This window comes from Lactuca virosa, chromosome 5 (assembly GCF_052849685.1).
Source record: "Lactuca virosa cultivar CGN04683 chromosome 5, Lactuca_virosa_CGN04683_v6, whole genome shotgun sequence".
NCBI lineage: Eukaryota > Viridiplantae > Streptophyta > Magnoliopsida > Asterales > Asteraceae > Lactuca > Lactuca virosa.
Window position 1 is genome coordinate 244,448,388 of NC_136430.1, and position 17,276 is coordinate 244,465,663.

The following is a 17,276-nucleotide window of genomic DNA, read 5'->3' on the forward strand; positions in this document are numbered from 1 at the left end:
TTCAACTGAAAGTAACAGATTTATACCTCAAACGAATGCCCAACACGAAATAGATGTTTGATCTAGTGCTTTTCACCTTGATACCTCCTCTTCAAGCTTGGAATTCTCCCCCAAATCCTAAAGATAGCCCCCAAATGCACTCACTTCACACCCTAGAGAGTTTGCGGTCTTGAACGGTCTTTTATCGTGATAAGGGAGGCCACAAGGGTTTATAATGATGTTTATATATGGGGAAAACCCCAAAATTAGGGTTTTCTTTAAACAGCTCGGACTCGCCGAGTCGACCCTCCGATTCACCGAGTCAGTCCCGACCCGCCTCCATGATATCACGACCCTGCTCGACGAGTTGGACTCCCAACTCACTGAGTCCATGCACAAACACCCCAAAATAGCAAATTCCAACCAATACTCAAAACAGGTGTTACAAGTCTCCCCCACTTGAACTAGACTTCGTCCTCGAAGTCTTCCGAAACGAACAGTTCCGGATAGTGCTCCCGCATCTCCTCTTCCGACTCCCAAGTCCATTCGGAGCCCCTCCGATGCTGCGATTGCACTTTCACCAGTCTTACTTCTTTATTCCGAAGAACCTTGGTTTTCATATGAAGCACTGCAACGAGGTTCTCAATATAGTTCAAACTCTCATCCACCTGGATATCGCCCAGCAAGACGACCGCGGTCTCGTCGGTGACCCACTTCCGAAGCTACGACACATGGAATGTGTTGTGAATCTGGCTAAGCTCTTCCGGTAAAACCAAATGGTAGGCTACTTTACCCACTCGAACCGATATCCTGAATGGCCCAATATATCGGGGTCCTAGCTTACCCCTCTTTCGAAACCTGATGACTCCCTTCCAAGGTGACACCTTCAATAACACGAAATCTCCCACCTGAAATTCCAAGTCTGATCGTCGTCAGTCAGCATAACTTTTCTGACGACCCTGCGCAACTCGCAGACAGTCACGCACTTGCTGAATTAGTCTGGTAGTCTTGAGCACTTCCTCAGTGCTCCCCATGACCCGATGTCCAACCTCATCCCAACAAACCGGGGTCCTACACCTCCGACCATATAACATCTCAAACGGAGCTTGATCGATACTGGCATGATAACTGTTATTGTACGAAAACTCAGCCAGTAGGAGATACATATCCCAACTCCCTCCAAAATCCAACACGCATGCCCGCAGCATGTCCTCCAGTGTTTGTATTGTCCTCTCGCTCTGACTGTCGGTCTGAGGGTGATACGTCGTGCTAAAATGTAGCTGAGTGCCCAGCTCCTCATGGAATTTCTTGCAGAACCGATATGTAAACCGAACATCACGGTCAGAGACTACCGACACAGGCTCCCCGTGTTTAGCCACCACCTCACGCACGTAAATATCTGCCAACTTCTCTGTGGATCTACTTTCAGAAATCGGAATAAAATGGGCACTCTTCGTTAGTCTATCCACAATCACTCATATGGCATCCACACCCCTTGCCGTCCTTGGCAACTTCGTAATAATGTCCATCGTGATCTCCTCCCACTTCCACAAGGGCACGGGTAGCGGCTGTACCTTACCATGAGGCCGCTGATGCTCGGCCTTGACCTTCCTGTAGGTCAAGCACCGCTCTACAAACCAAGAAATTTCCCGCTTCATGCAGGGCCACCAATAACTCAACCTCAAGTCCTTATACATTTTCGTAGCTCTAGGATGTATAATGAACTTGGACTTATGCGCTTTTTCCAATATCTTTTGTCTCGCTCCCCAGTCACCGGTACCCACAACCGGCCACACTGTGTCAAGAGGCCACGACCATCCTTGACAAACAAAGGATATTGTCCTCGAATTCTCTCTATCTTCCAATTCTCTTTCTTCACTCATTCGACCCGGGCCTCCTTGATCATCTCCAACAATGGAGAGATCACCGTCATTCTCAAACACATGTTCCCAATCGGGGAACCCACCGTCTTACGGCTCAAAGCGACGGCCACTACGTTGGCCTTCCCTGGATGACATAGAATTTCGCAATTATAGTCCTTTGGCACGTCCAACCACCTCCTCTGTCGCGTGTTGAGGTTCTGATGATCCATCAAATACTTTAGACTCTTGTGGTCATTGTAAATGGTACATCGCACTCCATACAAGTAATGCCTCCAAATCTTGAGGGCAAACACCACTGCCCCCAGTTCCAGATCATGAGTGGGGTAATTCGCCTCATGTGGCTTCAACTATCGCGAGGCGTATGCTATCACATGCCCCCTCTGCATCAGTACCGCACCCAATCATGTAATCTATGCGTCACAATACACCACCAAATCATCTAACCCCTCGGGTAATACAAGGATTGGTGCCTCGCACAACTTCTGTCTCAAGGCCTCAAAAGCCAATTGTTGTTCCGTGCCCCACCGAAACATCACATTCTTCTTGGCAAGCGGGTCAATGGCACAACAATCTTGGAGAAATCCTGAATAAACCTTCGATAATAACTCGCTAAACCCAAGAAGCTACGAATCTCTGATGCATTCTTCGGTACTTCCCATCGTATCATAGCCTCAACCTTGGATGGATCAACCGAAATACCCTCCTGATTGATGATATGCCCCAAAAAATGTACCTCTCGCAGCCAAAAATCACACTTGGAGAACTTGGCATATAGCTTTTCCGCCCATAGGGTCTCCAGCACCTCCTTCAAATACTGCTCATGCTGCTCCCCGGTCTTAGAATAGACCAGGATATCATCAATAAAAACGATCACCGACCGATCCAGCATCGGCCTGCACACCCTGTTCATGAGATCCATGAACGCTGTTGGGGCATTGGTGAGCCCAAACAGCATCACCACAAACTCATAGTGCCCATACCGAGTCCTGAAAGCCGTCTTCACTATGTCCTTCTCCCTAATCCTCATCTGATGATACCCTGACTGAAGATCAATCTTAAAAAACCAAGATGCACCCTGCAGTTGATCGAACAAATCATCGATCCTCGGCAACGGATAACGGTTCTTCACCGTTAACTTGTTCATTTCCCTATAATCAATGCACATCCTGTGGGATCCATCCTTCTTTTTCACGAAAAGGATCGGTGCTCCCCACGGGTAAATGCTTGGACGAATGAACCCTCGGTCTAACAGCTCCTGAAGCTGTGTAGATAACTCCTGCATCTCCGCTGGTGCCAACCGGTATGGTGCCTTTGCAATCGGTGCGGCACCCGGCACCAAGTCGATGCGAAACTCCACCTGCCTCTCTGGAGGCACTCCCGGTAACTCCTCGGGGAAAACATCCCGAAAATCCTGTACAACCTGCACACTTCCCACTTCCTTCATGGTATCTACCCTCATATCCGAGATATAAGCCAGAAATCCTGAACAACCCTGCTGCAGGAACCTCTTAGCCCTCGCAGCCGAGCAGAGGGTCGGCCCCTGCGATGCCCTATCACCATGTATCACCAGTTCTCCCCCACTTGGGGTTCGAACCCTCACCAACTGATGCTCACAATCAATCATGGCCCCGTTGGACCCTAACAAATCCATTCCGATAATTACTTTCAGCCCTCACAACGATATCGGGACTAGGTCAACACGAAACCTCTCACCAAGCACATTCAGCACACAGTCCCGATACACCCTCGCAGCACTAACGGTGCGGTCATCCGCAATCTCTACCTCGAGCGGGGAAACCAAAACCCCTGGCGTGACCCGAAACTTCTTGCTAAGCGCAAGTGACACGAATGATCGGGTAGCACCCAAGTCAAACAAGACATTAGCAGACATACCCTTGACCAAAAAGGTCCCTATACAAGCATAGATCGCACATAAGTCATACAAAATATAGTATAGACAGGGAATATTAGTAACGTACCATCTAAAACATCTGCGCTGCCCGAGCCTTCTCGGTAGTTAGCTAAAACGCGCGGATCTTCACCATCGGGGCATCCACTTTAGCAGGGCGACCATCGGTAATCCTCATTGTGGCGGGCGCAGGCGCTGCCACCGGTCCTCCCCCTCCCTACAACTTCGGACAGTTGACCCGCTTATGGCCGGTTTGGTTGCAGTGAAAACAGATTAAGCCCTTTGTAGGGGCAGTCCTTGCTCATATGGCCCTGTTGGCCACATGCATAACATCCCAAGCCCGCAATACAACAAGCTCCACTGTGCACCCGGCTACACTTAGCACATCCGCCCCGACCAGGTTGACCCCTGCTGGGAGTGTCTACGGTCTTAGGCTTTTTAGCCTGTCCTACTGCTACCCGAGCCTGCTCAGGCTTCCGCTTCGTGCGGGTTTCCAACTCCATCTCCCTCTCACGGGCTTTCTCCACCATTTCATTCAGGGTTTTGCACCCTGTAAAGCTCACAAATTCCCGAATATTATCCCTCAGCATGGAATGATATCGGGTCCTTCTCATCTCCTCATTAGTAGCATACTGCGGAATCAACAAAGCTCGTTCCCGAAACTTGGAGGTAATCTCCGCCACCGTCTCGGTAGTCTGCAGTAAGTCATGAAACTCTCTCACAAACCGTTGCGCCTCAATAGGTGGTGCAAACTCCGAATCGAATCGTCGAACGAATTCGAACCAAGTCATCTTCGCCACCTCGTCTGGTCTCACCTGGCGAGTAACCTCGCCCCACCAATCTCGGACCCTATCCCTCAGCATACATGAAGCAAACCCAACCTTTGCCGTATCCGGGTAAGAACTCGTGCGCTGGGCGTTCTCGATATCCTCTACCCAGTGTCGACTGACTATGGGGTCCCTGACCCCGAAAAACTCCGGCGCTCCACACGCCTTAAACTCCCGGAACGAGGGAGTTCGGGCCCCGAGTTGGCCCGCAACAATCTCAGCTCTGAACGATCAGATTCTCTCCTACATGATCTCCATAATGCCCTCCTTGACCGTCCCAAAAATGACTGGGGTAGCATCAAGGATGCCTCTGGTAACCTCGGCTGCAATAAGTTCACGCAACCTCTCATTTATACCGTCAGTGGTGTCGCCAGATCCATTCCCGGATCCAGATCCCGATCCTAATCCCCCTGCTCCGAAACGTTTCGTCACCATGCTGAACTGAAAGGTTATAAATCGTAACGATCAGGACTTCCATATAAGGGATCTTCCCACACCGGTCCTCCTTGAAATCATCAGATTTAACATTGGTTCGGGTACAGGTCCTGTGCTTTCAGTAGTACAGGCCCGATACTACCTTCCACATCTACCTGTACCTTTCCCCATTGCTTTACCTGATAACTCCAATTCGTCCTGAAACTAAACCATTTTCCCCAACTACTACATGCCTCAAATCCTAGGCGACCCTAAGATTTGCTCTACCCGCATCAATCAGACCAATCATATCAGGTTGCCCTTATGCATGCAAATTGTACACAGAATAGGATCAAATAGGCTTTCGAATAAAAGATTCAGTCAAGGAACAGGAAATAAGGCCAGATCAATCATTCTAAGACTATACGCTCCTAACCATATACAATTTTAAAAGCATACACATAGCAATTTCCATATCAACAAAGCTCAATTACCAGCATAACATGGCTAACATATTGGGGGACTATTTACTTGGTTCGGCGGATCACGCGCGTTGCACTCTCATCTTTTCATTTCTTTTAGAACCTTTTTATGTTATTTTTGAAAACAATTTTACCATTTCCTTAGTTTGAGTCCCGACATACCCGAGGGTATGCCCGAATCCCTCAAACCAAGGCTCTGATACCAACTTGTAACGTCCTAAAATTTTCAAAGAAAATTTCATTTTTAATTAGTTAATCATAATTCATAAAACATGAAAATCCAAATAATTGTTTCAAATCCACCATCATTACAACATTATTTAAAACATCAGAGTGTTCCCAAATCATATCGGAAAAGAGAGATAGAGTGCACGTTGCATCATCACGCCTTGCCCTTGCCCTTGGGCTCCGATGTACCTGAAACAAATCCACAAACGGTAAGCTGAAAGCTTAGTGAGTCCCCCAGAGCATACCCTACACAAACCCACATATCATATTAGATATAACAGCTACCTCTACCACATATCACATAACAATTAGCTATAAAGTTATCTCTACCCTTAGCCACAAAGGCTATCTCTACCATTAGCCACAAGGCTATCTCTACCCTCTGCCATAACGACGATCTCTATCATTAGCCGCAAAGGCTATCTCTACCGCATATCACTGTATACATATATATATATATATATATATATATATATATATATATATATATATATATATATATATCACACACCTCTACACAACAAGTATACCAAATATCATGGAATTGGCCGGATTTGGTGCCTTAGACCCATTGGTATGGTGAGAACACTCACCTCTTAATGCTGAACTGGCAACTGAAATCAGATATGTCTCACGCTGCTCCTTCCCGAACTGCCTATAACCAATGAGTGAATAACTCAGCATAATCCCATAAATACCCCTAGAGTCATCCCTGGTCATAATCAAGGTCTATAATCCCAGCTGACCTTGACTCGTCGAGTGTGGCCTAACACTCGTCGAGTTCCTTGCTTACCTCATTAACTCGCCGAGTCACCCAAGTGACTCGTCGAGTTCCTTGATGTTTACGGCCGTAAACTCCCAACCGGGAACCCATGACCGTGAACCCTTGAGCGTGATCCCTTAACCGTGAATGAGAAAACCCTCCTCGACTCGCCGAGTCACTTGCACGACTCGTCGAGTTCCCTTAGTCCATCATGTTTACTGTCCTTTCCACTGGGACTTAAGGTCCCAAACTTCAGATCTATCCTCTACTAGTGTAGATAACATGTAAAGTTGCAAACTTTATGTGCATGTAAGGCCTCACACGGCCATAATCACCAAAACTAACCTTCAAACAAGGTTTTCATGCATGGAGAGGGAATACACCAATAAAAAAATGCAACTTTATGATATTTGGGACCTAAGAAGGTCCAGATCCGGAACCATATCCTTGTGATAGGTCCAGATCCAAGTTTGCTTCCATTTCCTTCAAGGATGGCCATAATCTTTCAAAAGAAATCTAAGGATCTTAAACTGAAAGTAACATATTGATACCTCAAACGAATGCCCAACACGAAATATATGCTTGATCTAGTGCTTTTCCCCTTGATACCTCCTCTTCAAGCTTGGAATTCTCCCCAAAATCCCAAAGATAGCCCCCAAATGCACTCACTTCACACCCTAGAGAGTTTGCGGCCGTGAACGGTCTTTTATCGTGATAAGGGAGGCCACAAGGGTTTATAATGATGTTTATATATGGCGCAAACCCCAAAATTAGGGTTTTCTTTAAACAAATCGGACTCGCCGAGTCGACCCTCCGACTCGCCGAGTCAGTCCCGAACCGCGTCCATGATATCATGACCCTGCTCGATGAGTTGGACTCCCAACTCGCCGAGTCCATGCACAAACACCCCAAAATAGCAAATTCCAACCAATACTCGAAACAGGTGTTACAATCACAAATATTCACCCACTTGTCTAGTTTGCCCAACCATCATCGTCGACTTCTCATATGTTAGTGATAATCTGGTAATTGATAGAAAATTGAAATTGGTGTCATCCCCTTCCCCTCTTCATCTTCTTAGAGAGAGAGAGAGAGAGAGAGGGAGAGATATCGAGGAATTGGAGGAAAAAGGTGGCGTTGTAGATTATATTCCACATTTTCTTTATCTATGTGAGGTGTGGTGGTGCCATGGTATGTGGTTCTAAGAGACTTGTATACCACCCAACTTAAGTATCAAGGTTCATGGAAATTCCTACTTGGCATTTTAACAAACACATGACATGAAAAAAAGAAAAACTGTTGAATTTAGTTGCAGGCTCATTTTAGATGACCAGAAACACAATAAAATTTTATATTGGCTCCAAAAGTCGATTGTAGATGGAGATATGGGGTTATTTGACTCCACCGTATGTTATATATATATATATATATATATATATATATATATATATATATATATATATATATATATATATATATATATATATATATATATATATATATATATATATATGTGTGTGTGTGTGTGTGTGTGTGTGTTTAGATACCCACAAAAGAAAACGATTTCCCTCAAAAATCAACCCATTTCTTCCATCCTTGTGAAAATCACAACCTCTTTCTTTTCCTTATCTTCTGAATTGAAGCGTTCACTTTACCCTACTTTTCTCTTCTAATTATAGGTGGGTAAAAGATGATTCTTAGTGGTGGTGTGAAGGTGACGTCTAGATGATGACAGATGCAAGCTCGAGAAGAATAGGATGGAAGGTGCAATTCGGTGATTGTTCTGGTTAGAAAAAGATGGTATTATGAAGAGAAAGTGATAGAAAGAGAGAAAGAATAAAAGGGATGGTTATGTATGTGTGTGTTTTTTTTAAGTGTATGGGTGCTTAAATTTTCAATGTATGTATGTGTGTAGTTTAAGTTGTAGCTGAGGTGAAGTGGGTTGAGGAAAAAGAAGAAGAGGTAGAGGGAGGTGAGGGTGACCAATGTGTTTATTTTATGCATGGAGAGAGAGAGAGAGATAGAGAGAGAGAGAGAGAGAGAGATCTTGGTCTTGGCCACGTCATCTTGACTGGACATCCACATCTTCTCCAACTGATTGTGTGACATGGCGGGCATGTTATTCTAGGTTAGAGGGATGAAATAAGCATGTCAACATCCACGTTATGCCCCCATAAAACACACAAATAAGTTAATGGACTGTTTCGGTAAATTCGAAATACATTATTGGGCTAATGTGTTATTTTTCCTATAAACAAATACATTTTGTTAAAAGCATTTAAGCATTATTATTAACCATAAAATAAAATTGCCAGTCAGTATTGTAAAAAATAATTATTATTCTTAAACCGTATTAGTTGAATTCTTATAAGATCACATATGTTTAACACTTATATAAATAAAATAAAACAATATGAATGAAATTTATGACATTTAATTTAATATCTTAATAAACAAAAGGTCATTAGTAAATATCATTAATTTTAGAAACATAAAAAGTATTTTAGTTAAAACCTATTGAATTATCTAATATCACTTATACTATATTAATTTAAGTACTTAATTATAAGTTAAAAATCTTTTGAGTGGTTGTGATTATTTGGTTATTTGAAAAAAAAAGAATTCGGGGTCTCTTGACATTTTAATTTGTGTTTCGATTCTATAACTATATTTAATTTAACAAAGTAAGTATATTATATTCTAGCATAAAAACAATGTCTTTCATAAGTTCAAATAAATGAATTAAGCATTTAATTTTTAATATTGAAATTAGAATAATAAATGAGTCTAATGAATTAATGAAAAAACAAGTTGAAAAGTTTTGTGAGTTTCAAATAAATATTGTTAAAAAATAAATATTGTTAAAGCAAAATAATATCTATAATTTACTTAGGTTTTAATATGTTTCATTTTTATTTTCCTATTTGAGTGTGGATTAATTATTCCACGGATTTGATATAGGATATTAAAAGAAAAATTGTTAAGCCATTTTTAATATTTTTTAGGTTGCTTTAAAAAAATCAGTTATAGCTTTCTTGAAGAAATCGACTTCTTAAACTATTATATAACTAATAGATTAATCACCATTATTATTTATAACTTCAAAAAAACTACCAAATGTGAAAGTAAAAAAAACATAAGAAAAACATATTGTGTGATATATTTTACATTGATTTCATTTACTTAGTAAATTAAACTATTGAAGGTCCGTAAACAAAATTTCAATTTTTTGTTAGAAAAAAAGGCTTGATGGATTAAAAAACAATATTTTATTTATTTATTTTGTAAGGTTTTTTCATAATGTCAAACAATTTAATAAAAATAAAACATATTAGTATAATATTTAAATAAAAACCGGTTCCGGCCCTTAAAATCGGTTCCAGTTCTTAAACCTGGTTTACCTGGACTCGAAGGGCTCAAACCCGGATAAAGTCTCTCTTTAAACCTTAAACCCGAATTGGTTCTACATATTCTGGTTCTAACAGTTCTGGATCGGTTTTCCGGTTTAAATCTCATCCGTAAGAAATCTCATCCTTAAGTTTACCCATTTATATATTGACGGTTACTTCTATCAAGTAACCGTTAGGAAACACGGGCACCTATTATGTCATATTGACATAGTTACTAACACAACATATAAGTATAGCAAGATTAAAATAATTATTACAAAATGTTCCTAATGTTACATATTAGTGAAATATTCCAGTAGTCCACCCAAATGATTTGTCTTCCACCACCAACACATATATTCACTCTTTGGTTGTAAAGATACATCATAAAGATCAATATTCTTTAATTTCTTCAACATGTCTTTGTGGATTGAAATATGCCATGTAAGCATCCATGGAGAATGATATGTCATATGTGCAACACACTTTTCCTACATCAACACACACCTTCCCACGGGATTCACTTGCACAAACACAAATATGTCATTCACCCTATCTTACGCCGTTCATCCCACAAGATTTTTACCTACCCTTTTGCTTTGAGACCGCAAATGAAAGAGATTTGTATAATTGTATTATAATATTGATATTTTTAGGTTTATAAATGAAAATTGGCAGGTATAATCTGCAATTTTGATCTTGAATATTGTTTTTTACTACTCAATGAGTTTGGAAGAGATACGTGAGTTGGTTAATCACAAAGTTTTAAATCTATATTTTTATAAAAGTACTGGATAATTCTTATAACTTATCTATACCTAGTAAAAACGATGTCATTCTACAAAACATGTAGGAAGGAATAACAGAAGAAACAAAAATGTTTAGCTTTTTCAAAGCATTATAACCTTCTTATAATTAGGAGGCTTAAGTAGGAGAACATAACGTTTTTGTTTCTAACATGATTTAAGAAACCTAACGATGATTGAACCAAAACTAAGTTTCTTGAAGTGGCTGAAACTTGTTTTGGAGAAATCCCAAATTTAATTTTATACTCTACAATATATACACATTTAATTACTATACTTGTGTGCTAATGAACGCGTGGCAATAAATATCTCGAATTGGTTGACTCAAAAGTCAAAGTGGCTTTTTTAACACTTAATGACATGTGAGATTACAAGGATCATTAATTTCAGATGCATGTATGATATGCTTACCGAGAAAATACTAATTATACTCATTTTGTAATGCAAATATAACAAAGTAACATGATATAGTTTTTAATCATCTACCATGATAAATCTTTTTAATTAGCACCTAACATAATAATATTTAATCTTAATTCCTATATTCCTATATGAGAAAATCAAATATCCTCCTACTTTTCCTTTGCACCCACATTCCTACATATTTAAAATTATAGTAAGTGTTCAGTTTTATTTTTACTTGTCACACTCTAAATGGGTAGTAAGGAAAAATTATGAGGATATTTAATTTTTCATCCTATATATATGAAAAACCTTAGAAGTTATGAGTTTAATCTATTTTTTTTTATCATTTATAATTATAACCCTCCTAGATTATTATAATTATAACCCTCCTAGATTAGGATCATGATTGACCTATTTAATTATAGTATAAGCTTAACCCAACCTACCCTTGAGATCTTAGCTCAAATAGTTGCAAATTAAGAAAAAAATTAGGATGAATTAAGAGATCATGGATCTAGTAAAGTTAATGCTAAGGTTTAAACATATATAAGAAAGACAAATACATCATTTTAACGGCTAAAATACACCCTCTAATTTATCCTTAAAGTACACACCTTCGTCCAAAATAAGACTTGAACCTTCAACCGACGGATTGTAGGGATACCTTCTATAGAACGCCTTATATTTGGAACTCTACATTCCAAGTTACTAATAGTTCTTATCATGGTAATTATATTATGTTGGTGCTCGTTCAAGCTCACGTTAGTGTACGACACAATTAAAACCTATTTCTTTTTAGTTTAAGCCAAATGAATTGGGACCATAGATTTAAAACATCGTAATAACCATATTTTGTCCGATTCCCTCTTAAAAGTGGATGGAACTGTGAAAGATGGGGTGTGGGATGGAAATGTAAACACCACAAAAGTTGAAGGTTGAGCGGGTTGATGAACCCGACGACCCAACTCTCTTTTCTCTCCTTTTAATGTGTACCATGCACGTCATAACTTGTACCAAAAAATACGAGTCAGGTGGGTTCCATTTCTAAATGTTGAGGGATTGGATGGTTGGAATTAATAGGTGGCAGAAAACTGATGTGGCGTTTATGTAGCATGTGGCTTGGGAGGGGTCGGAGGGATGAATTCCCTCACCTCACCCGTTATTCCCAAATTAACTCTATATATATGTTACTTCTCAAACTATATTTCCTAACCATTTCAACTTCAAGGTGAAAAGATAGCAACTAGCATTCTCTTGGTTATTTGTTCTCTTCTATCTATAAATCTTCAAGAAAATGTTTCATGGTGTAAAGATGATATGGAAGATGCATGATGATGAAAATGACTATCAAGGCCATGACCATGACCATCAACCCATTTCTAAAGGTTACGCCTATGATGACACCATAGATGGAGATGAAAACTGGGGTTATTACCATGGTGTTGATGCATCCATGGATGGTGACGATGACGACGATGATAGTGGAATTGCTCCCGCAGCTTGAATTATTCAAGATTCTTAAATAACCAGGTTTCTATTATGAAACCCTAGTTTTTTGATATACTAAATGAAGACTTAGAATCACCAACTTATACATATAGATTTAAACCGATGTAACGTAATTACAAGGCAGAAAAATATAAGGTACTACTCCAATAAAGCTGCTACCAATGAACTTTCTTGGTTATATATGTTTATTTTAAAGTAGGGCACCAGTTACTGTGTATCTTTTTGCGTTACAACTATTGCAAGGTTTCTAATATCATTTATTGATCTTCATGAAGTTATCATAAACTAATCTTAATTCTTTGCAAACACTAACACGTACGATACTATAATATAAAAAGTGATCATTAATATCATTCTTATTTAATTCTATATAGTCCACACTAACAAACTAAATGTTAAATAAAATAAAATAATTTTTCGTTAGAGAGGAAAAAAAAAGACCATACTAGCCTGAAAAAGAGATGATACTTTTAGCAAAAGGATTGATCAATTTCCTATTGTAGTAAAGAAAACGCGCTCATAGTCAATTTTGTCCTAAAATGGACAAAAATTGAAGTCTATAACTATTACACGTAGGAGAATATATTGTTTTAAAAGAATGTTAATATTAATTACATGGCTATTGCATGCATTTAATATTGGTGTTAATGTTAATCTTTTTTTCATCTAAGATAAAATAATAAAAATATACGATTACATACATGAAAAATTAGAGAACCTTTTAATAGAAGATATGTTGTAAAAACTAGATAACTTCTTTTTTTAGAAAGTAAAATTCAATAAAAATAACCATAGTTTGAAATAAACTAAGAAAGATTTTTTTTCTTATTTAACCACATACGGAAGCTTTGAATATATAAAAAGGAAAAACTACTATAGTTTGAAAATTTTCCAGTTTCACCACTCTAAGATTTTTAATGATTTAAAAATTAGTACTTTATATATATATATATATAAGATTTAACTTTAATCAGAAAATATTCTTTTAATTGTTTTTTATTTATTTATTACGAGTTGTGTTTTTCTTTGAAAAAAAAAGAGAAACTCTAAGTTGCACAAGATTATTTCTATGTTAAAGAAAAGAAACCCAAAATATATTGGTTTTTATGGGATATGGCCTATATAAAACGATTCAAATGACAAAGACTATAAAAATATACAACATATTTTAGCTTAGGCCATCCCTAATGGGGATTTCATGGTGAGTTTAATGGGAAAAAATGGAGTTCAATACATAATCCCACCATTGTGGGTGGAGTTCAATGAAGTGGGGTTTGCTATTTTTTTTTTTTTTTTAAAACCATTTCACCAATAAAATTTTGTATTTAAATAATTACACCCTACATATAGACACAAGGTATATGTCATTATTTTCTTAGTTATAATATTTGTAATTTACTTTATGTTATATTGAATAATTTAAATCATCAAAGTAATTTATATTATAATATTCTAAACAAAAAAATATTTAAATCTTAAAAATATTTTAAAACAATAACATATACAACAATCATTAATTAATAATTTACAATTTGTAACTTTTAATTTCTAATTAATGTAATATTATAGTTTTACAATATTATTTATAAAAAGATATAATTAAATGTTGATGTGGAAATTCATTAAACTCTTAAGAGTTTAATGGAGTGTAGAGTTTAATGGATAAAATGATATAATTAGTGAAATGCGGATGTGGCAATCCATTAAACTCTTAAGAGTTCAATGCATTGGAGATCTCCTTACAACTTTGTTGACTAGTCCTTCAACCTTTTTTTTTTCAAATAATCTGTTACACTTTATTTGACTTGGTCCATAAATGTTCCTGTATTTTGTAAAAATATATATTCTTAGTATGAAGAAGCAGTCCAATTTCTAGATTATCATCAAAATATATAAAAGTGGAGTCAATTGTCACTTGTCAAGCATTCCTCGTGACTAGTAATATTCATAGATCGCAGTAGGCATGCTGCACCAACCTAATTTATTTGATTTGTTCAAACAAGATAATAAGTTGGATTAAATTGACTTGAGAAAAGTCTTTAAGTAGACAGGAAACTTCCAAACTATATATAATTAATATAGTATAAATTATCATAATAATCTTATATATCGCAAATTTCTTCCCGGAGATATTTTTCTGTTTTCTGTATTTGCGAATACCGGAGAAGATGGAGAGGCTTCTTTATGAAGCATCGATAGACGGAAACTCAACGTCCTTGCTTATATTACTTCAAGAAGATCCACTGATTCTTGATCGAGTTACACTAAACAATAATGACGACATGCCTCTACATGTTGCCTCGATGCTTGGACATGTAGACTTTGTTAAGGAGATCGTAATCCGGAAGCCTCATCTTGCTATGGAGCCTGATTCACAGAGACGCTTGCCTCTTCACATAGCATCAGCGAAAGGCCATGTGGAAGTAGTTAAAGCTCTGGTATCAGCTAGCCCTGAGACATGCCTTGCACGTGATCGTGATGGGAGAAACCCTCTGCATCTTGCAGCAATTAAAGGAAGATACGACGTCGTGAAAGAGCTTGTGCAAGCCCATCCCCATGCAGCTAGAGCCATGGTGCAACAGGAGACCATCTTGCACTTGTGTGTGAAGCGTAACCAGCTGGAGGTTTTGAAGTTTTTAGCAGAGAGGTGTGATCATGAGTTTGTAAACTCTAAGGATGCTGATGGCAATAACATTCTACACCTAGCTGTGGCTGATAAACAAATTGAGGTATGCATATTGTGAAAAATTTAATATAAGCCATATAATGATTTGTGTTTACAAGATTTTTGTATTCACTATGACTGATTCATCCTATCTTGAACATTTGTTAGACTATAAACTTCTTGCTACTCGATACAACAATAGAAGTGAATGCAACAAATACTAATGGAGACACACCCATGGATATACTGGCTCAAGGTCCAAGAGATGTGAAAGATAAACAAATAATACAGTCTCTGATGCGAGCAGGAGCTTTTGAGTTGAAAACGGAAGGTTTTCTAGGAGAAGTGCCTCAAAATTTTAGAATCAAAATGGAATTAGATAACTCAAAGTATAATAAGAAACCCAGTTTGCCTTCTCACTTGAAAAAAGACTCTAACAATGACGACGACTGGTTGGACAAAAAGCGAAACACTTTGATGGTGGTGGCATCATTGATAGCAACAATGGCCTTTCAAGCAGGTACTAATCCTCCCAGTGGTGTTTGGCAAGATGGGTCAACGACAGATCCAAACCGTAGGGCTGGATATGCTGTCATGGTATACAATCATCCAAATTTATACCATGTCTTTCTGGTTTGCAATACGGTGGGATTTGTTTCGACTCTTAGCATTATCTTGTTGCTTATCAGTGGATTGCCTTTTTTGAAGCATCGTGTTTTCTTGTGGATTCTGATGGTTATTATGTGGATCGCTACTTCGTCTATGTCAATCACTTATTGGGTTTCCATATCGGTATTGACACCAAAACCCGAGGCACGAACATTTAGAAATGTGGTAAATGGTATTGTGTTGGTATGGATCGGGTTGATGTCTCTATTAGTAATGGGACACTCCTTTCAGCTAATGAATTTTTTCTCAAAGCAAACATACCGTAGAAAAAAGGGTCCAATAGTCATAAATAATGCTGAAATTTAACTTGCAAAGTATTTAGCTGTTAAAGTCTCAAATGTGTACATGACATTGTTGCTACGTATATAAAACACATATATAGTCGAGAAATTTTGGGAATATTCTTCTGTACCTATTGTACTTGATATATTTCAAAGATATTGTCCTTGTATTATAATTTTAGTCATCATTATTCTTGCAATATATAGAAACATTTTTACACTTCATAGTTTGAGTAGACAAGACACTACTAGAGAGATAGCTTGTTTTCCTATGAAAGTTATATTCCTTCGGAAGTTCCTACAGATTTCTAAAAGAAATAAATACTCCAAAAAAAAAAACATGCAACACACAAGATTTGAACATGGGTTTGTAAATTCCAATTATGCACATTTTTTTTTTAATTTATATTCCTACAAAAATTCCAGGGAAGTTCTACATATTTCAGTGTTGAATTTTTAATACCCCAAAGAAAAAAAACAACATGCACCTCACAAAGTGGCGGAAGCAAGAATTTTTACTGTAGTTCACCTTACACTAGGAGTTGCATATAATATTTTTAGTGGGTGCCCCCCGGGGAGACACGTAAATCCGCCACTGCCCCACAAGATTCGAACATGGGTTTGCGTTTTCATCTATGTACTCTGATGTTGAATATAAGTTTTTGCTATTCTATCGGTAATTTTCCTGTTTCATGAGGCTATTAGGTGTGGGTAACATGTTAAGACATGTTATAACACCTCACGTGCTAATTGAGGAAATGGGTAAAATATTATAACATCCACTAATTTCCATGTCATCATTTTTTTCGTTTTATTTTTTAATATTTATAAAAATAAAATTAATTTAATAAAACATGTTATTTAAATAAAACCTAATTTTTTTAATTAAACATAACATTTAAAATTCTAAAAACAAACATTACAACATAGAACAAATAACATTTCAAAACAAAAAAAAAAATCTAAAATTCTAAAAAAAACATTACAAAATATATTTACTATGTAAAAAATATATTTATTTTTTCTAAAAGCTATATTTGTATATTACAAAAACTGAAAGAAATAAT

General features: G+C 37.8%; 1 protein-coding gene across 1 annotated transcript; it reads left to right on the top strand.

Moving 5' to 3' along the window:
* The first annotated feature begins 14,710 nt into the window (after window positions 1–14,710).
* On the top strand, window positions 14,711–16,394 carry LOC145116353 (uncharacterized). Its single transcript, XM_079052694.1, has 2 exons — window positions 14,711–15,323; window positions 15,428–16,394. Exons 1-2 carry the CDS (start codon window positions 14,763–14,765, stop codon window positions 16,232–16,234), a joined length of 1,368 nt encoding a protein of 455 aa, XP_078908820.1. The 5' UTR covers window positions 14,711–14,762; the 3' UTR covers window positions 16,235–16,394.
* The last annotated feature ends 882 nt before the right edge of the window (window positions 16,395–17,276 follow it).

Coding starts and splice junctions, on each gene's coding strand:
- LOC145116353 (XM_079052694.1), top strand. CDS start 14,763: ATGGAGAGGCTTCTTTATGAAGCATCGATAGACGGAAACTCAACGTCC. Junction 15,324..15,427: donor TGGCTGATAAACAAATTGAG/GTATGCATATTG, acceptor AACATTTGTTAG/ACTATAAACTTCTTGCTACT.